This window comes from Chlorocebus sabaeus, chromosome 25 (assembly GCF_047675955.1).
Source record: "Chlorocebus sabaeus isolate Y175 chromosome 25, mChlSab1.0.hap1, whole genome shotgun sequence".
NCBI classification, from domain to species: domain Eukaryota; kingdom Metazoa; phylum Chordata; class Mammalia; order Primates; family Cercopithecidae; genus Chlorocebus; species Chlorocebus sabaeus.
Genome location: NC_132928.1, coordinates 58,605,713 through 58,629,401, shown reverse-complemented (window position 1 = coordinate 58,629,401; position 23,689 = coordinate 58,605,713). Strand labels below are relative to the sequence as shown.

Genomic DNA, 23,689 nt, shown 5'->3' with positions numbered 1-23,689 from the left:
GAATAAGCCTAAACATCCATAAATACTAGATTAGATGAAGAAAATGTGGTATGTCTATGCCATGGAATACTATGCATCCATAAAAGGGAATGAGATCATGTCATTTGCACAGACATGGGTGAAGCTGGAAGCCATTATCCTCAGCAAACTAATGCAGAAACAGAAAACCAAACATCACATATTCTCACTTATAAATGGGAGCTGAACAATGAGAACACATGGAAAAAGGGAAGGGAGCAACACGAACTGGGGCCTGGCAGAGGCAGGGAGGAGGGAAAGCAACAGGATAAATAGCCAATGCATGTGAGGCTTAACACCTAGGTGATGGGTTGATAGGTGCAGCAAACCACCATAGCACACATTTACTTAATGTAACAAACCTGCACATCCTGCACATGTATCCCAGAACTTAAAATCCAATTAAATTAAATTTTAAAAAAGTTTTCTTATATTTTCATCAGGGATAGCGTCCTGTCATTTTCTGTTTTGTACCCTTGCCATTCTTTGATATTGCGGTGGTGGCTTCATAGAATGAGTTAGGGAGGGTTCCCTCCTCCTCAGTTTGTTTTGTGCCTTTGCCATGCTTTGTTATTAGGGTAATGATGGCTTCATAGGAATTGGAGCAATTTTAATAGAATTGGTATCAGTTATTCCTTGTATGCCTGGTAGAATTCAACTGTGGATCAGTCTGGTTGTGGACCTTTTTTCTTTTTCTTTTTTTTTTTTATTAATTACTGATTCAATTTTACTACTTGTTATTGATCTGTTCAGGACTTCTATTTATTCTTGGCTCAATCTTGGGAGATTGTATGTTTCCAATAATTTACACATTTCTTCTAGTTTTCATAGTTTGCGTGCACAGAGATGCTCATGGTAGTCGCTGATGATCTTTTGTATTCCTGTGGAATCAGTTGTTTGTCATTGTTATCATTTCTGACTGTGCTTATTTGAGCACATTGTTGCAGTTATTTGAGTCTCAGAGTTGGGGACCAAGCTGAGTGGAACAAGGCCAGGCAGGACCATCCATAGTCCTCCAGTGGCAGTCATAAGCACCAGCTCTTATGGTAATCCAGGGGGTAAGCACCCAGTGATGTGCCTGTGTGTGGAGTAGAGGAACCTCCACTGCCCTAAGTTCTCTGCATGGGAAGGGAGAGGCAGCCTAAACTCCTAATCTAGAAGAGTGGGTACTCCAAATGCCAGGAGATATGTCCAGGTGTAGAGTGAAGAGACCATCAAGTTGGCTGCACCAAGTTCTCTACTCAGAAAGGGAAGAGTGGCTTAGGCTCCTAATCCAGGCAAGTGAGTGCATAAAAATGCCTAGAAATGTCCCAGAAACGAGCAGAGAAATCACTACTGCACAGGGAAAGGCAGGGGTAGCTCAGGCTCCTAATCCAAGAGAGTGGGTGAGCCAAATGCCTGGAAATGTGCCCTGGGCATGGAGCAAAGAAAGTGCTACAGCACCAAGATCTCTGCACAGAAAGCAAAGGGTGATGCAGGCTCCTAATGCAGGTGAGTGGGTGCATCAAATACCTGAAAATATGCCTTAGTGTGGAGTGGAGGGAGCACTGCCACACGAAATTCTTTGCATAGGAAGGGAAGGGTGGCCCATGCTTCTAATTCAGGTGAGCAGGAATGGGATTCTCTCTACTACTCCTTGGAACTAGTGGGGCTCATTCTCCTGACTGACCAAGGGAACAAGTTGAGGCACCTAGCAACGACATATACAGAGCTGTCATCTCAGGTCTCAAAGGCATCCCTGACTGTAAAGCTTCCTGCAGCTTCAGAAACTCTCCTTCTGCTCCAGTCCTGCAACAAGAAAGATCCCAATTTCAATGCCTATCTCTGGAGTGTACTCCACATCCACTGCTTGCTGTGGGAACACTTCACCCACTTCAAAGCAAGTGCTCTGAGGCCCAAGACAAATGCTCATGGTAGCCATCACAGCCAGATCACCAAACAATGACTGACTTTGTATGAGCCTAGTTTGAAAATGTTGCCCTCGTCTTGATCCCAAATACTCCCAGACTTTCAATGGGGATCTGTGATGGATTCATCCTAGGAGAAAGAGTAAACTGCAAATAGACCAGCCCTCACAATGAACAAAGCCTTGAACATCTAAATCCCTGGTTGGATAAAGAAGATATACCTTTAGCTTAACTGCCTGGCAGAAGCAAAAATAAATCCCCTCTGAAAGAAGATAAATTACCCAGAGACTCAAATTTTCTACACAGAATTTCATACACGATAGCTGACAGTTAATCAAAAAAACCAGAAGTAGACTTTTTTAGTTACAAGAGATAGAATGAAGAATATATCATTATTGCAGTTATTAGATATACCTTTAAAATAAATATGATTAATGTATTCAAAAGATTAAATAATGAAATGGAATGCAGAACTCAATGAATGAAATCAGCAGCATATTAGAAAAAGCTTAAAATAGAATTGGATATGTCAGAATAAAATATTCAAACTAAAGATTAAAGTTTGAAGAAATAAAAATGAAAAATATATAAAAAGTGTAAGATAATATGAGACACGGCAAAATGGTCTAACATATAGATTTCAAAAAGAGAGAGGAGAAAGAATGAGGCAGAAGAACCACTGTAAGAGATGATGGCCAAGAATTTTCCAAAACTAAAATAAGGCAAAACAAATGACTAAGTTTGGACAGAAGGAAATGAAACATTTGAAACATTCAAAATTAGAAAATAAATAATTGCATATTTTAAACGTTCCAGAAATTCAGAAAAAAGTTCTCAAATTAACCCGTTTAGCAAGTTTTCTAGATACAACATCAGTATACAAAGATCAATTGGATTTCTATACATAAACAATAAATAATTAGAAGCTTAATTTTTAGACCAATGAAGCAGAATAGAGAATCCAGAAATAAAGTGTAGCCAACTGATCTTCGACAAACAAAAACATAAAGTAGGGACATGACACCCTATTCAACAAATTGTGCTGGGATAATTGGCAAGCCACATGTAGAAGAATGAAAAGTTGATTCTCATCTCTCACCTTATATAAAAACTAACTCAAGATGGATCAAAGACTTAACTCTAAGACCTGAAACATAAAAATTCCAGAAAAATAGCATCAGAAAAAACCTTTCTAGGCATTGGCTTAGTCAAAGACTTCATGACCAAGAACCCAAAAGCAAATGCAACAAAAATAAGATAAACAGATGGGACTTAATTAAACTAAAAAGCTTCTGCACAGCAAAGGAAATAATCAGCAGAGTAGAGCAACAACCACAGAGTGGGAGAGAATCTTCACAAACTATGCATCCAACAAAAGACTAATATCCAGAATCTACAAGGAACTCAAATCAGCAAGAAACAAACAATCCTATCAAAAAGTGGGCTAAGAACATGAATAGATAATTCTCAAAAGAAAATATACAAATGGCCAACAAACCTATGAAAATATGCTCTACACCACTAATTATCAGGAAAATGCAAATCAGAACCACAATGTGATACCACCTTACTACTGCAAGAATAGCCATAATTTAAAAATAAAAAAAATCATAGATGTTGGTGTGGATGTGGTGAAAAGGGAACACTTTTACACTGCTGGTGGGATTGCAAACTAGTACAGCCATTACAGAAAATGGCGTGGAGAGTCCGTAAAGAACTAAAAGTTCTTTAAGTTCACTTGAGCTAAAAGTTCTTTAAGTTCACTTGAGCTAAAAGTTCTTTAACTTCATTTGAACTAAAAGTTAAGTTCATTTGATCCAGCAGTCCCACTACTGGGTATCTACCCAGAGGGAAAGAAGTCATTATACAAAAAAAGACACTTGCATATGCATGTTTATGGCAGTACAATTTGCAATTGCAAAAATATAGAACTGACCTAAATATCCATCAATCAATGAATGGATAAAGAAAATGTGGTGTATATATGCCGTGAAATATTACTCAGCCATTAAAAAGGAATGAAATAATGGCATTTGCAGCAACCTGGATGTAACTGGAGATCATTATTCTAAGTGAAGTAACTCAAGAATGGAAAACCAAACATCTTGTGTTCTCACTCATAAGTGGGAGCTAGGCTATGAGGATGCAAGGGCATAAGAATGATACAATGGGCCAGGTGCGGTGGCTCACGCCTGTAATCCCAGCACTTTGGGAGGCTGAGGTGGGCAGATCACGAGGTCAGGAGTTCAAGACCAGCCTGGCCAACATGGTGAAACCCCGTCTCTAATACAAAAGAAATTAGCCAGGCATGGTGGCACGTGCCTATAGTTCCAGCTACTTGGGAGGCTGAGGCAGTAGAACCGCTAGAACCTGGGAGGCGGAGGGTGCAGTGAACCGAGATTGCTCCACTGCACTCCAGCTTGTGCAACAGTATGAGACTTAAAAAAAAAAAAAAAAAAAAAAAAAAGATACAGTGGACTTTGGGGACTCAGGGGAAAGGGTGGGAAGGGATGAGGGATAAAAGACAACATACTGACTGGCCAAGATGTCCAACTAGAAACAGTGGCAGTCGGAGGCTCCCATCGAAAAGAACCATAATAAGTGCATTAATCTTTCACTGGCAACCAAGGTATCCAGGTTCTCTCATCAGAACTGACTAGGCAGCTGGTATGATCCACGGAGAGAAAGGAAGAGCAAGCAGTGTGGTGCAGTGGCCCATCTGAGAGCCACATGGGTAGAGGAGCCCCCACCCCCCAGCCAAGGGAGGCATCCTTCCCAGCTGGAGGGACCATGATTTTTCCATGGAACTATGAAACCCACAGATTAGAAGATCCCACTCATGAACCCACACCACCGGGGCCTAGGGCCTTAACCCCAGAGCCATGCAGATTCTCAATAGCATCTCAGCTGGATTCTGCTTAAACCCATCAAGCCCCTGGGGAGGAGGGGTGACCAGCATCACAGCTGCAGCTGCCTGCTGTCTAAGCCATTTGAGCTTCTTGGGAAAGGGGCAGCAGCCAGTACTGGGACTCACAACTGCCTAACATGTCAAGTTCCCCGGGCAGGGGAAGTGTGGCATCCATCTCTATAGCTCCAGGCTGTGCTTTTCCCCTGCTGGAACCAGTAGGACTGGACAGCTTGGTCCCAAAAGGTGTCCCCAACAGCCCAACACACCAGCTGTGGAAGACTGCAGCCAGAGGATCTCTTCAGGCCTGACCCTGACTCATCCTTCCTCACTGGGTGGGGGGCTTCCTGCAGGAAATCCAACAACTCTAACCAGAGGCTCAGGGACAGAACCCATATCTCTCTGGGCCTGAGCCTCTAGCGGGAGGGATAGCTGCAGTCTCTGTGAATCAGCAGACATAGCCTTTCCTCCTCATAGTTCTGAGGAATCCAGGAGCCCAGATGAGTGGGTTTCCCCCTAGCAAATCAAACCCCTGCATCAAGGGTCAAAGTGCTTCATTAAATGGATCCTGTTCCCCATGCCGCCCAACTGGGTGAGACCCTCCAACAGGGGTTGTCAGAAACCCTACACAGGAGCGATCCAACTGGCATCAGATCAGTGCCCCTGCCAGAAGATGAAGCAGGCACCCATCTTTGCTGTTTTCTAGCCTCCTTGAGTGACATCTCCAGATGCAGGAGTGAACCAGATGAATAGGGCGTGAAATGGACCCCCAGCAAATGGCAGCAGCCCTACAGAAGAGGGACCTGACCATTGAAAGAAAAACAAACAAAAAGCAACAACAACAACAAAGTCCTCACAAAAACCTCATCCAAGGGTCAGCAGCCTCAAAGATCGAAACTAGGCAAATTCAGAAAGATGAGAAAGAATCAATGACAAAATGCTGAAAACCCAAAAAGCCAGAGTGCCTCTTCTCCAAATGTTTGCAATGTCTCTCCAGCAAGGGCACAGCACTGCACAGAGGATGAGATGGACGAATTAACAGAAGTAGGCTTCAGATGATGGGTAATAAAAAACTACGCTGAGCTAAAGAAGTATGTTGTAACCCAATGCAAAGAAGCTAAAAACCTTGATAAAAGGTTAGAGGAACTGCTAACTAGAATAAACAGTTTAGAGAGGAACAGAAATGACCTAATGGAGCTGAAAAACAGCACAGGAACTTCGTGAAGCATACACAAGTATCAATAACTAAATCAGCCAAGTGGAAGAAAGAATATCAGAGTTTGAAGACCACTTTATTGAAATAAGGCATGCAAGCAAGATTAGAGAAAAAAGAATGAAAAGTAACAAACAAAGCCTCCAGGAAATGGGACTCTGTGAAAAGATGGAACCGGTGATAGACTGGAATACCTGAAGGAGATGGGGCGAATAGAAACAAGCTGGAAAACACACTTCAGGATATTATCCAGGAGGACTTCCCCAACCTAGCAATACATGCCAACATGCAAATCCAGGAAAAGAGAGGGAACACCATTAAGACACTCCACAAGAAGACAAACCCCAAGATACATAATCATCAGATTCTCCAAGGTCAAAATAAGGGAAAAAGTGTTAAGGGCAGCCAGAGAGAAAGGCCAGGTCACCTACAAAGGGAAGCTAATCAGACTAAGAGTGAACCACTCAGCAGAAACTCTGCAAACCAGAACAGATTGAGGGCCAAATTCAACATTCTTAAAGAAAAGAATTTCCAACCCAGAATTTCATATCCAGCCAAAATAAGCTTCATAAGTGAAGGAGAAATAAAATCATTTCCACATAAGCAAATGTTGAGGAATTTTGTTACCACCAGGCCTACCTGAAAGAAGCACTAAATATGGGGGGAAAAACACACCAAAATACATTCTTTCAGTTAAGAGAAACAAATAAAGCATATTCAAATAGGAAGAGAGCAAGTCATATTGTTTCTGTTTGCAGATGACATGATTTTATATTTAGAAGACAACATCATCTCAGCCCAAAAACTCCTTAAGCTGATAAGCAACTTTAGCAAAGTATCAGGATACAAAATCAATGTGCAAATATTACAAGCTTTTCTTTACACCAACAATAGACAAACAGAGAGCCAAATTATGAATAAATTCCCACTCACAATTACTACGAAGAGAATAAAATACCTTGGAATACAGATAACAAGGGATGTAAAGGACCTCTTCAAGGAGAACTACAAACCACGGGTCAAGGAAATAAGAGAGGACAGAAAAAAAAAAAAAAGGAAAAACATTCCATCCTCATGAATAAGAAGAATCCATATCATGAAAATGGTCATACTGCCCAAAGTAATTTATAAATTCAATGTTATTCCCATCATACTACTATTGACATTCTTCACAAAATTAGAAAAAAACTAGTTTAAATTTCATATAGGATCAAAAAAGATCCCATATAGCCAAAACAATCCTAATCAGGAAGAACAAAGCTGGAGGCATCATGCTGCCTGACTTTATACTACAAGGCTACAGTAACCATGACAACACGGTACTGGTAAAAAAAAAAAAAAAAAAAAAAAACCAGACATATAGACCAATGGAACAGAAAAGAGACCTCAGAAATAACACCATATCTACAACTATCTGTCCTTCGACAAACCTGCTGAAAACAAGCAATGGGAAAAGGATTCCCTATTTAATAAATGGTGCTGGGAAAACTGGCTAGCCATATGCAGAAAACTGAAACTGGACCCCTTCCTGACACCTTATACAAAAATTAACTCAACATGGCTTAAATACTTAAATGTAAACCCCAAACCACAAAAACCCTAGAAGAAAACCTAAGCAATACCATTCAGGACATAGACATGGACAAAGACTTCATGACAAAAATGCCAAAAGCAATAGCAACAAAAGCCAAAATTGACAAATGGGATCTAATTAAACTAAAGAGCTTCTACACAGCAAAAGAAACTATCATTAGAGTGAATAGGCAACCTACAGAATGGGAGAAAAATTTTGCAGTCTACCCATCTGAGAAAGGTCTAGCATCCAGAATCTACATGAAACTTAAATAAATTTACAAGGAAAAAAAACAAGTATCAATAGCTGAATCAACCAAGTGGAAGAAAGAATATCAGAGTCTGAAGTGGTCAAAGTAGCAAAAGTGGGCAAAGGATATGAACAGACACTTCTCAAAAGAAGACTTTTACATGGCCAACAAACTTATGAAATAAAGCTCAACATCACTGATCATTAGAGAAATGCAAATCAAAACCACAATCAGATACCATCTCACACCAGTAAGAATGGTGATTATTAAAAAGTCAAGAAACAATAGATGCTGGCGAGGCTGTGGAGAAATGGGAATGCTTTTACACTGTTAGTGGGAATTTAAGTTAGTTCAACGATTGTAGAAGACAGTGTGGCAATTCCTCAAGGATCTAGAACCAGAAATGCCATTTGACCCAGAAATCCAATTACTAGGTATATACCCAAAGGAATACAAATCATTTTATAAAGACACATGCACACATATGTTTACTGCAGCACTATTTACAATAGCAAAGTCATGGAACCAATCCAAATGCCCATCAATGATAGACTGGATAAAGAAAACGTGGTACATATATACCATGGAATACTATCTAGCCATAAAAAAGAAATGAGATCATGTCCTTTTCAGGGACATGGATGAAGCTGGAAGCCATCATCCTCAGCTAAGTAACACAGGAACAGAAAACCAAACACCACATGTTCGCACTCATAAGTGGGAGTTGAACAATGAGAACACATGGACACAGGGAGGGGAATAACACACACCAGGGCCTGTTTGGGGGTGGGAGGTGAGGGGAAGAAACTTAGAGGATGGGTCAATAGGTGCAAAAAGTTTATTTAAAAGAAATGAAAGGTTATATATGCACTCACATATTTTAAAAAATAATGGAAAGAAAAAAAGAAAATTTCCCTCTACAATTTGTTTTTAAAAGACTACATATTGGGTACTGTGTACACTGCTCAGGTGATGGGCACACCAAAATCTCAGAAATCACTGCTAAAGGACTCAACCATGTAACCAAATACCACCTCTTCCCCCAAAGCCTATTGAAATAAAAATAAAAATTTAAAAAATACCAATACAATAGCACCAAAAATCATCAAATACCTTAAAAGAAATGATACACAAAATGAATGCACAGAAAACTGGAAAACATACAGAAAATTTTTAAAAGAGTTCCATACAAGGATATATTATGTTCATTTATTGAAAGATTAAATATTATGATGATGTCAGTTCTCCCCAAATTGATCTATATAGATTCAGTGTATTCCCAAACAAAATCTCACTGAGGATTTTGGGTGTGTGTGTGAAACATGACAAGCTGATTATAAACTTTATATTAAAACTTAAGTGTTTGAGAATAGCCAAGATAATTTAAAGAGAAACTAGAGTTGAAGGACTTATACCATGGGATATGAAGATGCATTACACATTAAGGTCATGCAGTAGTGACACAATGATAGACAGACAGAATGGAGCCAAGACATTGACCACACACAATTTATGATCTAGGTGACACTGCCAAGCAGTAAAGTAAGAGCAGTTTTTCTCTTAATGGTGCAGGATCAACTATAGAGGTATATAAAAATATCTTGACCCCAACTTCATGCTGTATAACTCCAGCTGGATGGTAGATATAAGCATAAAGGGTAAAATAGTAAAGCTTCCAGAAGTAAATATAGGAGAATATCTTTATGGCTTGAGACAGGGAAACATTTCCTAAACAGGACCTCAAAATTAACTAACCATAAATGTAAAGATGATAAATTAAACTACATTGAAATTAGGGATTTCTGTTAGTTAAAACACAAATGCAAATGGAGAAGTTTAGCCATGAGATAGGAGAAGATATTGTAAGACATGCACCATTTTAAAACGATTAGTGCTCAGAACTTTAAAATGCCTACAAGTGACAAAGAAAAAGATAACTCAATCTATAAGCAGGCAAGAGACTTATCTGAATAAGCATTTCAGAAAAGAAGACATCCAAATAGCCAGTAAATACACACATGATCTTATTAATCAATAACAAAAAAAATGAAAATTAAAGTTACAATGTGATATTATCACCAAACCTATGAGGATGACTGAAAGGAAAAATTTTAACAATATCAATTGTTCGGAGGACATAGAGCAATGAAAATGTTAGCATACTATTGGTAGGAGTGAAAACTGGTACAGCCACTTTGGATAACTGTTTAGCCGTAACTGCTAAAGTTGAACATAAGCATGCCCAGTAAATCCACTAGTTATATACCAAACAGCAGTTATACAAATACATGCCAAAATTCATGTACAAGAATGCCCATAACTTCATTATTCATCATGGCCCCAAACTGGAAACAACACAAATGCCCATCAACAGCAGAATGGATTTTAAAAAAATGATGCATTCATAAGATACACTAGTATATAGCAGGTTCAGCAAATTATTTCTGTTAAAGGCCCAATAGTAACTTTAAACTTTGAGCACCATATAGTCTCTGTTGCAACTTTTCAACTCTGCTGTGGTAGGGTGAAAACAGTCATAGGTATGTAAACAAATGAGCCCATGTGAATGGCTGTATCTCAAGAAAACTTTGTTTGCTAGCCTCTGCCATGTAGCAATGGAAATGAACAAACTATTGCTACATGAAAGAACATGGATGAATCTTAAAATGTCATGTGAAGCAAAAGAAGGCAGACACAAAAGAATATATTCTGAAAGGTGGAGGAGGAGACTGGGAGAGGCTTTAAGGAGGCTTCCAGGATGCTGCTAATACTCTATTTAATAACCTAAGTGGTAGCCTGGTGTGTTCCTTTTGTGGTCATTCACCGAGCTATTGAATATGATTTGTGCACATTTATACTCTCATATATCTTTCGATAAACAATTTTATGAGACAATAGTTAAAAGTACTAAAAGATGACTCAAGGATAATCTAGAGATGCTTTGCTTTGAAAAAAGCAAAGAAGGTAGCCAGATAACATCAGAAAAATGTATTTTCATAATGCATGTTGCAGTAACTTTAATTTTTATTGTGTGCATAGGATATTTGGCAAAATCTGGTGGTCATTTACTGCTTAGAGTTGAAATTGAAGTCATGCTTGATGGTGAGTATTGAGGTTATAACAAAATCTTTATGCGTAAATCTAAGTACATTTACTATTTGTGATTCTAGTCACATATGATTTCTGTTAGGGTGCCAGGCCAGATAGGAAGAGGGTGGTAGTAGTGGTTGGATAATTATGGAAGAATCAATGAAAGAACTGGGCTAAGAGGTATGTATGTTTTTTCTCTTTCTATTCTATTTCCTCTTACTCTCTTTCCCTGTTTCAATCACTCCATGTATTCCACTGATTGTCTGAGAACTGTCATCCTAGAGCCGTTGGGAACTTCGGAAAGTTGAAAATTCATTTACTCATTCATCTAACAAATGTTTTTTAGCATCTCTTATATTTATGTGACAGCACTATTTACTGCTAGCGACAGAGTTGCAAATAAAGCAGTCTCTTCCCTCAGAGAATTCACATTTTAGTAGATAGCATTATACAATACATTTGCAGAGGAGGGAATTAAAGAAAGGTAATATTAGTCTATCAAAATGTTTGGGTCTTAGGAATCTCCCTTAGCCTCTGTCTGTTGTCCCATCAGGGTCAGAATTACAAACAGTGAGTTATAAAAACAAGTTGGCTGCCTTCCTTCCTCTTTCTTTCTTACTAGATTTTTTTTTTAGAACAGTTTCAGGTTCACAGCAATATTGAGCTGCAGGTACAGAGATTTCCCAAGTACCTTCTCTCCTCACCAATGCTTAGCCTCCCCCATTATTGACATCCCCCACCAGAGTGGTACATTTATTATAATTCATGGACCTACATTTATACGTCATTACTTTCCTTCCTTATTCATTCATTCATCCATTCATCCATTCACTCACTCACTCATTCATTCAACACATATTTGACTACCTGCTAAATGCCAAACACTAGAATTTTCCATCTTTCTTACAGTCATTTTCTTCTTTCACTCCCCTCTCTCCTGCTCCTTCTCATCTCTCCGTTTTCTAAATCTCCCCCCTTTGTTTCTATTTCTTTTATCAAGAAATAAAATAGTAATTTCTCACAGTCCACTATCTGGATATAATGGTATTAGCATTTTATATAATGATGTTAGCATTTTGGTCTATGTATTATCCCGGTTTTTTTTTCTTTTTTCTCTTTTCTTTTTTTTTTTTTTTTTTTTGAGACGGAGTCTCCCTCTGTCACCCAGCTGGAGTGCAGTGGCATGATCTCTGCTCAGTGAAAGCTCCGCCTCCCAGGTTCCAGCAATTCTGCTGCCTCAGCCTCCAGAGTAACTGGTACTACAGGCGTGGGCCACCACGCCTGGCTAATTTTTTGTATTTTTAGTAGGGACAGGGTTCACCGTGTTAGCCAGGATGGTCTTGATCTCCTGACCTCAAGATCCGCCTGCCTTGGTCTCCCAAAGTGCTGGGATTACAGGCATGAGCCACCGTGCCCTGCCTATCCAGGATATTTTTAAAGAATAAAAGCTATTATATATTTTTAACTATCATAACTGTTTTATAACTTTTTTCATTTAGCTGTATAATATAAACATCTTTCTATGCCAAGAAATAGGGGCCTACAATATGTTAATACATATGTAGTATTTCGTTTTATATTCCTAACTTTTAAGCAGTTCCCTATTAATGAACATTTAGACTGATTTTAACTTTTTCATTATGACCAATATGAACCTCTTACTCAATATACAAATACCTGTTTATGTTATCTAGAAAAATGCTCAACACATAAAAGGTCCTCGGTAATTTTTAGTGAATATTCCCATTTTTCTTTTAATGGGGTCTGGTGGAGATAGATGATAAAACTTCCTGAATGCAATCAGTCAAAGTTACAAAATGCAGAGGGAATGAAGAGGAGAGATGGAGAGAAGGGGGCACTCTGTGAAAGGTGGCAGGGCTGTTTAGAATTAAAGTTTCATGGCCTCTGAGAAAGAGATAACTTGAACTAAAGTCTCTTCTGATATTACAGTTATTGAACGACTGCTCCGAGATGAAGACCCTGTGACCAAAGAGTTGGCTGAAATAACCTATGATATTTTTAAGAAAATAGCCGATAAACTGACCTCTGCAACTCTTAATCAAAACTTCCAAAAATTACTTAAATTCTTCTACATCAAAAAATTGAACCCTCTTTACAATTATAACTCACTCAAGGACCAGATAGACAGTCCCACAGACAGTAAAGATATCAAGAATGATAAGACCTTATAGAAGAGAATGATAATGACATTCATCTTTCATAAACAATGGGAAGTCAACAATGTCTTGGAGCTGACCTTAGAAGAATGATTTTTCTTTCCCTCTTGACAACTTGAGTCTGTTTGTAGATGCTTTTCTGAAAAATGCTGGAAGCTTTTACTGTTTCTTCTTAATTCTCTATTCAAATATAGAAATCTGAGAAACCTGGTGTCTGTCTATGTCTGACAGTGATCAGAAGCCCTATTTCATCAAAACCACTAATAATTGAAAATCACATAAGCAAAGTGTTTGATGAGAAGCTCTTGGAACTTGATTCAGTCCATAAGCATCTACTGAGCACCTTCTAAGTGCCAGATACTGTGTTAGGCAGTGGAGACATTTGGATGATATAGACAAGGTTCCTGACCTCAGGATGGGCACAGTCTAGTGACACATAGTGTGGTCATTTCTATCCTGCTGGGAGAAATATTGCCTAGGGCAGTGTTAACAAAAAAGATGTGGAACTTGAAAAAGGGGAGAAGGAAATATATTCTGGGTACAGGTATTGAGCAATAAGAGTGTAGGGGAAAGTGGAGGAGTTTGTGGGTACAACTATGAGGAGGAAAGAAGAATGAGAAGAGCTGAAACCCAAGCGAAGACTACTTTATGCTAATTGGTTTGAGCTTTTTAAAAGAAAGATTGGACAGTCCATCATAGTCAGTGCTCCCATTGCCATCAGAATTATAAAACCTCATCAATGATCTTGCTCAACTTAAGGCTAAGGCTTATCCTTCACTCCTCCTACCTTACCTTCTCTGGATCCCCATATCCCCACCTGAGCATAAGCCATTCTAGCCACAGTAAACTACTTGTAATTAGATGAAAGCACTTTTTCTCTGTTGATCCAGATGTAGTGGCATCTGAATTTGTAATGTGTCAACTTGCAGTTCAAGTATGTTTTCCTTTCTTTGCTGGGTCACTTCTCTAGTATTGTATGGCAGCCATTCCAGCTTCCCCTACATTCTCCTTCAGCTTCTCTGACTTCTGGGCCAGGTGAGTTTCGTTTTATTGACAAAGGATTCCAGCTTCTCCTGCAGAATACCCACATCATCAACATCAATATTGGAAGCAGTAAGAGATGGACACAGTTTTGAGCTTGTGGGTTCTACTTTGTCCTTGCTCTTCCCATTTCACATACACCTTCCCTCCCAACTGCCTGCCCTGCATATTTCAAGTTCCAGGATCAGATGTGAAAATGATAGGCTTCAGAGACTAGACTACTTATCCTGCTCCCATAATTTCATATGGTCAAATCCCCAGTTCTGCTTCTCTAGTTGAATCCTGATGGATGTATCTGGGATCCATTTTCTTTCCCTCTTTGATCAAGTCGGGTGGGTGTTGGTCCTATATTTTGCCTTAACACCCTATGATTATACCTTTCATCGTTTTTAATCACACTGTAATAAAATTATCTATTTCCTTCTTCTTCTGCCTCATAAAATGGAAGTTTCATGAAAGCAACTGTCATGTCTTACACTTGGTTGTGTGCTCTTGGGCTCAATGCCTGGCACTTGTAAATGCTCAATGAATACTTGCCAAATGAATGAAATGTTAACAAGACATATTACCTTCACACTTTAGTAAAAGTTTTTACATATTTATGAAATGTGGAGTAATAAAAAATGACCAGAAATAAAGAATACATAATTTTAATTTATACCTTAACCTGTATTATTTTATATATCCAGGTGTCCCAGATCTCACCTTTCAAAATTAGGGCAAATTTTCATTCCCACATAATGAACTAGCAGAATACCTAAAGAGGTAGGCTGAATAATGACCTCCCCCAAAATATCCACTTCCTAATCCCTGAAATCTGCAGATACTTTGCTTTATGCGGCAAAAGGAACTTAACAGATGTGATTAAGAATCTTGAGATGGGGAGATTATTTTGGATTATCTAGGTGGGCCCAATGTAATCATAGATTCTTTATAAGAGGAATATGGGAGGTCAGTGAGAAAGGGGATTCATGAAGATGCTACACTTCTTTCTGAAGGTGGAGGTAGGGTCCATGAGCCAAAAAATGCAAGGAATACAGGTCTAGGAGCCGAAAAAGGCAAGGAAATAGATTTCTATAGAATTTCCAGTGAGCAAGGTCCTACATACATCTTTTTTTTTCTTTTTTTTTTTTTTTTTTTTTTTTTTTTTTTTTTTGAGACGGAGTCTCGCTCTGTCACCCAGGCTGGAGTGCAGTGGCGCGAATCGGCTCACTGCAAGCTCTGCCTCCTGGGTTCACGCCATTCTCCTGCCTCAGCCTCCCCAGTGGCTGGGACTACAGGCATCGCCACCACGCCCAGCTAATTTTTTTTTGTATTTTTAGTAGAGATGGGCTTTCACCGTGCTAGCCAGGATGGTCTCGATCTCCTGACCTCGTGATCTGCCCTCCTTGGCCTCCCAAAGCGCTGGGATTACAGGCATGAGCCACCGCGCCCGGCCCTACATACATCTTGACTTTGGCCCAGTGAAACCCACTTGGGACACCTGACATCCAGAATCGTATGAAATAAATTCATGTTGTTTTAAGGCCCTGTTTGTGGTAATTTGCTAGAGCAGCGAAAGGAATTTAACATAGCTACATTTCTGCAAAACAAAGAAAATCAATTCAACCAATACCCACCAGTCAACCAGACAGCAATTGATATATTAGGCCGTACACAAAGGTTGATATTTCTTTAGGGTCTGATAATCCTATTAGACATGATCTTCATCATCTCCTGGTTCCCTCTCCTCCTTCTCCTTTCCGTATCTTCTCTTCACCCCACATTTTCCTGATTTCTTCAGGATCTCTGAGTTGTTTTCACTTTACTTGGTAAAACACTCAATTCTCCAGAGGCTTCACCTCCTACTTGGATATGCAGGTCTTCCATATGTTCTGAAGACATAAGAGTATCCCTTCAATAGATTTCACCTTCTTTAGGAAATAGTTGTGGTTATGAATACCTTTCTTCTTGGCACATGGCTGTTATTCCCATTTTTGAAAAATATAATAATCCTTGAAAGCTTCTCCATTGTTTGCTGGAGTAAGAGAGAAATAGTCAACATGGCCTTTAAGGCCATGTAGGATCTGGCCCCCCTTGCCAGCCTCATGGAACACTCTCTTGCTCACTCTTCATGTTCCAGAAACACTGGCTTCCTCAACTCCCCATTCTCCCCACGAATTAGGGCCTTCACTCATGTTCTTCCTGTGCCAGAAGCACTCTTCCTTTTCCCTCACACAGTCAGTTCCTACCCATCCTTCAAAACCCAACTCAGAAGTTATTTCCACAGGAAGCGTCTTTGACCCCCATATACCTTTGTAGCACTTACCACAATAACTAGGATAATTAATGGTAGAATAAATTAATGGAAAGGTAATTCATCTGCAGTTAGTTGCCTCTACTCTGGCCCTGTTGCTAAAATATCAGCTCCACAAGATCATGAATTATGTTTGCTTGATTCACTCCTGTATACACATAGGCCATAGTAGTATTTAATACATATTCGTCACATGGATAAATGGGTGAGTAAATAGACACATGAGCAGACTTTCTGATACCAGGTGGCTAAATATATGTAAGGGAAGAGACAGCCTCAGCTTTATTGGGCATATTGTTGTGGCCCATTGTATAGGGAAGTGGGACACATTTGTTGCAGACTTACTACATGATAAGCACTCTGTGTGTGTCTATTTCATTTCATCCTCACAAATAATACTGAAAAAAAAGGTATTTTTGTTGCCATTGCATAGTTGAAACAATTTGATAGACTCTGTTGGCTTTGATATCCATGCAAGAGGAGAGGATTCAAGGGATCCCTGGTGAGTTCACTATTCCAGGAGGATATCTGACCTCCATTTTGTACCACAAAATTATGGTGGCACCCTGTCAGAGAAGGAGGTATCCTGCCTCTGAAAGGCCTTCTCTAACTCACATGTTTCCACAGCACACTTGGCCTAGTGGCTGCTTTATCCCAGAAACTACAAAGTGCTTTACTTGTGATATCCGACTTACTCTTCCCGACAATCTTAGCAGCTGGGTATTATCACTGCTCCCATTTTGCTGAAAAGCAATCTGAACCTCAGAGAGATTGGGTAAATGTCACATAACTTAAGGAGAGGAGTGCAGAATATTTGAACTCAAGGACTCCAGAACAGGATACTTAATCACTATATCACTGAAATTGCCCTTTTAGGGATTTGTTTTTCCCACTGGGTATAAACTCGGTTTGCATATTGGAACCATTTAGACTGATTTAAAAATACATATCAATAAACAGGCTTTAATCCAGACCATTTATATCAGAATATTTGGGCTTGACACCTGGCCATCAGTGTTTTTTAAGAGTCCTGGTAGATCCAGAGAGAAGTCAGTATTGTATGTCAGTGTATTAGTCAGTCCTTGAGATCAGGTTTAGGCATTTCTCTATCATCAGCATCTAGCACTGTGTTTGTCATGTGGGGAAAAACTTCATAAATTTATAATTTATTGAGTATAGGAACCAATCATTTATTTGTTCACAAACTAACATTAGTTTAGTTAGGGTACAGAGACATTAGGGAAAGAGACACTGTACTAGGAAATAAGCATTTCCAGATGCATGATTCTAATGAGATACTCCATAATAGGTGAGGTAGAGGAGGAACAGAGGCTGTTCCGCATTAAAAGAAGAAGGTATCTAAATTCTAAAGAGGGTTGCTGTTTAGACTGACACAGTCAAAATTCCAAGCATCTGACAGAGTAAAAACTAGAAATTTAATAGACTTGAATCAATTTGTTTACTTTCCAGTTTGTTTTCTTGCAATATCTAAATAACCACTGATGCCAAGTTGATAAATACTGAAGCAGGTCCATGGTCCTGGGGTGGCACCTTGCAATAATGACTTGAGTAGAATAGGAAGGCACATTGATAGAGAATGGATATTCTGGCAGGGCAGTGTCCTGGTAGCCCAATATAACATTTTCATAATAAATGAGAAACATTGGCTTGATGCAGAGGCCAGTACTATGATAGTTCCCTCTTGAGAAAATAATAAGAAAAACCTTGACTTGAATTGAGGAGACATAGGTTTGAGTTCTGGCTTGTCTGCTTACTAGCTGGAAGCCTTAGGTAATTCATTTTGTTTATTTTTCTATGATATGGAGTTAATATTCCCCCAGAGCATGCTTATTCCCCCAGAGAAACGTATTGTGAAGTTTTAATGGGATAATTACATAGAATTATATAGTTTTAATAAATCATTTTTATAAGAGAATGAAGAACATAGCTCTTCCATACCACCAAAATGTACTCCTTCCCTTAGGAAGATAACAGTCTCATCTAATTACTGTTCTCAGCTTCAATTCTGTGACCTCTGGGTAACATGCTGTTCTTCAGTCAGGTGTGACTTCTAGCCCACTATATAATGACAAAACTCTTCCATTGGACTGACAAGCTGGTATTCTGATCCATTTCTTTTTATGGTGCTGAAAATGATGATTCTATAGTAGGTTGAATTATTGAAATCATTTTAACAATAGTATTTGTGATAGATATTGGCTAGGTCTTTAGCAATTCCTTATTCTTTAGTCATACATTAGAAGAGGATATTTACTGGCCTGCCTTGCAGTTAGGTTGGCCAAGTGACTCATTCTGGGCAGTCAAATGTGAGTGAGAGTGATAAGTGTCACTTCTATGTCTAAGTGGATAAGTACTAGATATTCTCACTCCTCCCTTTCTGCATCAGAGGCCATTTGTTAAAGACAATGGCATCACAAAATGAAAGGTTTTGATATCCTTGAGAACACCTTCTCAGGCAAAATGTCAATCCACATCAGACTATTATATAAGAATAATGTTACACCCATTTTGAGAGAATACTATGTGCCACAGTACACAGCTCATAGCTTTATAGAGTTAAGAAAACCAACTGCTTCTATACATCAAGCAGAAAGCATTCCAAGTATATTAGGAGATAAAACCAGTGCTACTGTAATACAAAAACACAAAGTAATTTGATTCTGATCATTATTATACAACATATCTATATATCAAATCATAATTATATGCATCTCGAATATATGCAATCTTTATCAATTAAATATTTTAAAGTTAAAAATGTTTTAAAATGTTCTTCCATATATATCTTTATCATCATATTTTATGGCATAGGGATGGATTATTTAGCATCCAATATTTAATATAAACACATTAGAATAAAGTTCAGTCTTTTAAGGAAGAAAAGCAGGAAGCTGCTATGACAGATGGGATTAAGAGTACTGTCATTTTTTCAAATTTCTTTACAACATAAGCCTTCTAAAAAGCTATTGCAAAAACTAGTATGTCAGTAGGTAAATGGGAATTTTCAGGTATAGAATGTGTCTTTACAAGATTCTTGGCTGTTTCTTATGTGTAGAAATGACTGGAAGCAAACAGACAGCAAGCATTCTAAATTTTGATTCCATACATTGGTCAAAGAAATGCCATATCTGACCTACAACAGTTGGCAATTGCCAAAATAATCTCAGAGAACCCAAATTCACACCAAAAGAAGTAAAATCCAACAGCTGAACAAACTCCTAGAAGTACATCCTTCATACTCCCCAACTTGAAAAGGAAAGATTCAGGTCCACAGAGGACAGTAGACAAGGGTGGTTCTTCCAGAAAGCAGAACCAGGAGTTGCCAGGTTGCCCAACTAAATGTTCACTCTACTGCTGGGGCCCAGAGTCACCATCCCTGCCTAGCAGGATTTGATGATTTCTATGAACCGGTTATCACCATCTTCCCATCTTCCCCTTTTCTGAATGGTAGTTTTTCCTGCATTTATCCTGTTTCTTCTCTGCCATTATATATTGAATGCGTTAAAGGTAGATAATATTTTTTCTTCCTGCCTAGATGTAGTAGCACCATCAGAAAGAGAAGGAACCATCTTCTGACTACCCTGAGGAGGATAAAGACAAAGGAGCTTGAGCCCCATTGGCACATTGAAGCCATGCGTTAGCCCTGCATTCCTAACTCCAGAATTTCTTGTTATGTGAGAAAAATTACACTCCTTTTTTAAGCTGTTGGTTTTCATTTCTGTTACTTTCAGCCTAATGTAATTAGGCTGAAAACACCAAACCATCTCTAACTGGTATGGTGTTGGTTTTCTGTACTCATAGCTAAGTGCTTTACTATTATAATACTACATTTCATTGGCTCAACATTAAGACCCACCCTCATTTTATGTACCACAAAGACAAGAAAACATTCTGTCAATTAAAACTATAATATAACATTGATTATAAGACATGTCCCTGTTTCAGAGATATTAAGATATGGTTCGATTAAATAAATTAAGTAGAGTTAGAATTTGAGCCCTTTGCTTAAAAAAATAAACATATATATTGGCATAGACAGAAAATTTTGGAAATGTACACAAAAGCCATTAATAGTGATTGCCTTTGGGGAATAAAAATGAAGGGTATAGGATATAATACTTATTTTGACTTTTTGCTTTTTATTACATTATAAGCATGTGTTCGTTTTATGAGTAATCCAAGCCAGCATGTGAGCACTATGAAGTGAGTACAATTTTGTCCATCACTGTAATCCTAAATTCAAGAACAATGCCTGTCATTTGGCATTCAAGTATATGCTGATTCGATAAATGCTTTTAAACAAGTCACTGTCATTGAAAAGGAAATAAGAAGTCATCTGGTTTTTCATCATTAATCTACAAGTTCTTTTGTAATAAGAGCTATGTCATATTTGCCACTGAATCTTTAGCACATTGCACAAAACACTGGAACTATATAAACATTTTCAAAATTTGAAAAGCATGTTATGCCCGGGAATTTAGGTTAAATATGTTGAATGTGAAGTAGTGATTTGGAGGAGTATCTTGACTTAATAAAAGTAGGCTATCAGGAAAAATTGGTTTGATGGCTATCTGCTGCAGGTTGCCAGCAGAAGAAGGGAGGGTGGAGTCAGGACAGTCAGCTACACTGCCACTATGATATTGAAAGCAAGGTTGCCTACGGGCTTCTGTCAACACTGTGACAATGGGAATGACAGGTGGGACTTTGCATTTCCACAGCATGTTGAACATTTCAAAATACAATATTATATCTATCACAAAAATCAATATCCCACTCTGTCCTCCAACCCCTGTAAGGATAGAATAAGTTGTAAAAATTCAGTCCTCAAATAGTTAAATTACCAATGTTCTCACTGGAGAGTTGTGATAAAACTAGCAATTTTGTCGTAATGTTCTATTTTCACTAGACTCTGCTGATTCCTCCTCAATGTGTAAACAAAAAACAGAATTCCAAGTCCCCCAACTGTCTTAATGGACCCCCTCTTGGCCAAGGGAACCCCAAAGAAACCTGAAAAACTTGTTCAAGGCATGAGGAAAAGTGGAAGGTCAGACACGCCTCATTGTTCACTCTTCTCTTTGGAGTTTAGATGCAACGGACTAGAATTTAACATTGAAACAGAAAACTCAAGACTAACAAAACAGACTCTATAGCAATAAGACAATTCCAACCTGACTCTGGTATAGCATCACATGACAGATAACAGACTCTGAAGGAAAACCAAGTATTTTACCCCAAAATATATTTCTTTGACAAATTCTGAAATGGTCCTGAAATCTGTCTCTTGTGGGGAAGACTTGCATTCTGTAGAGACTCTCTTTCCCTTACTAGGTCTTTTTTTTTTTTTTTTTTTTTTTTTTTTTAAGAGTCTGACACCATTTAAGTTCTGATAAGAGACATTCACCATCTATTCTCTCTGAAGCCTGCTACTTGGGGGCTTCATCTGTATGACAAGAACCTTGGTTATCACAAACCCTTTATCTAAACTCAAGCATTTCTCTATGCTGAGTTCAAGTCTTCAGGCAGAGCTTAACTCTTCCACCCAAGTGCCAATCAGGAAAGCTCTGAATCCATGACCTGGAAGCCCCCTCTCCCACCCATTTAAGATGTCCCACCTTTTCAGGCCAAACCAACGTATACCTTACATGTATTGATCTATGTATTTGCCTGTAATTCCTGTCTCCCTAAAATGTATAAAACAAACCTGTAACCCAGTCACTTTGGACACATGTTCTCAGAACCTCCTGAAGCTATATCATTGACTGTGGTCCTTAACCTTGGCAAAATAAGATTCTAAATTGATTGAGTCCTGTCTCAGATACTTTTTGGTTTACAAATGGGACCTTCTCTGCACCTCTTCCTCTACCACCTTACAGTGACATTGAAATCAACCTAGTCAAACTCTGAAACTACACTTTGGAAGAAGAATGGTAAGAAATATTCCTTTTAGGCCAGGCACTGTGGCTCACACTTATAATCCTAGCACTTTGGGAGGCTGAGGCAGGTGGATCGCTTGAGCCCAGTTCAAGACCAACCTGGGAAACATGGTGAAACTCTATCTCTACAAAAAACATAAAAATTAGCCAGGCATGGTGCCATGGGCTTGTGCTACCAGCTACTCAGGAAGCTCAGGTGGGAGGATCACCTGAGGCCATGGTGGTTGAGACTGCAGTGAGCCTTGATTTCACCACTGCACTCCAGCCTGGGCAACAGGGTAAAACCTTGTTTAAAAAAAGAAAAAGAAAACAAAAAGAAAAAGGAAGGAAGGAAAGGAAAGAAAAAAGGAAGGAAAGAAGGAAGGAAGGAAAGAAGGAAGGAAGGAAGGAAGGAAGGAAGGAAGGAAGGAAGGAAGGAAGGAAGGAAGGAAGGAAGGAAGGAAAGAAGGGAGGGAGGGAGGGAGGGAGGGAGGGAGGGATTCCTTTTGGAAGTTCTTAAAGAATGTGGAAACCACAGTCCTATAATATTAATATATTGGTTTGAATTGAATTGCTACTTAGAAATATATTTACGAGGCCAAGAATTACTAAGTTATTCCACAACATCAGAGAATTTAATTCCTGATATTTAGGTGTGCCATTTATTTACAACTTGATTTCTGTTACTGCCTTTTTTCCCTTCCTTTTATTTTTTTTTTTTTAACACTTACGTATATGAAAAATGTCTCAAGGTAAAATTTTCCTTCATGACATCAGTTATAGAGGAAGGCCTCCCACCAGGGAGTTATAACTGTAGTCAGGAGTAGTTTTCTAAAAAGAGAGGGAAAAAGCCTTTTTAATAGAGGGTAATGGGTGACTGGAAGAAAAATTCTAAGCAATAGAAGTTGTTTGGGCTGGCAGTGGCTTTAAATGAACAAGACGTTCATTGCGGTAAATGAGCTAGGGAAGGGGTTTCACAGTGTGCTTCAACAAGATACAGAGGATATAAATCAATAGGGCCTGGCATCCACACAAATTAATGGCATAAATCATGAGTATTTTAATTCATTTCTTGATAATAAAATGTCCATCACTTTACAGATATATTTGCTAAAACAATTCATAGAGTAACCTTGACCATGAAATATTCTCTAATTACTCTAGAAGAGTTTCCAGTAAATAGAAACCATGCATTCAGAGAAACTTAGAGGAATTTCAAACATGGATTAACTCTTTACCAAATGAAGAAATATTTTTTAAAAATATTATTCTGTCAAAGCATTGAC

General features: G+C 38.7%; 1 protein-coding gene across 1 annotated transcript in view; it reads left to right on the top strand.

Moving 5' to 3' along the window:
- MROH9 (maestro heat like repeat family member 9) overlaps positions 1–13,148 on the top strand; it is a 127,933-nt gene extending 114,785 nt beyond the window's left edge. Inside the window, exons 20-21 of the mRNA XM_037986217.2 lie at positions 10,906–10,968; positions 12,907–13,148. Of these exons, the coding sequence (XP_037842145.1) occupies positions 10,906–10,968; positions 12,907–13,148 (305 nt within the window). The remainder of the gene's footprint in view (positions 1–10,905; positions 10,969–12,906) is intronic.
- Positions 13,149–23,689: the final 10,541 nt, after the last annotated feature.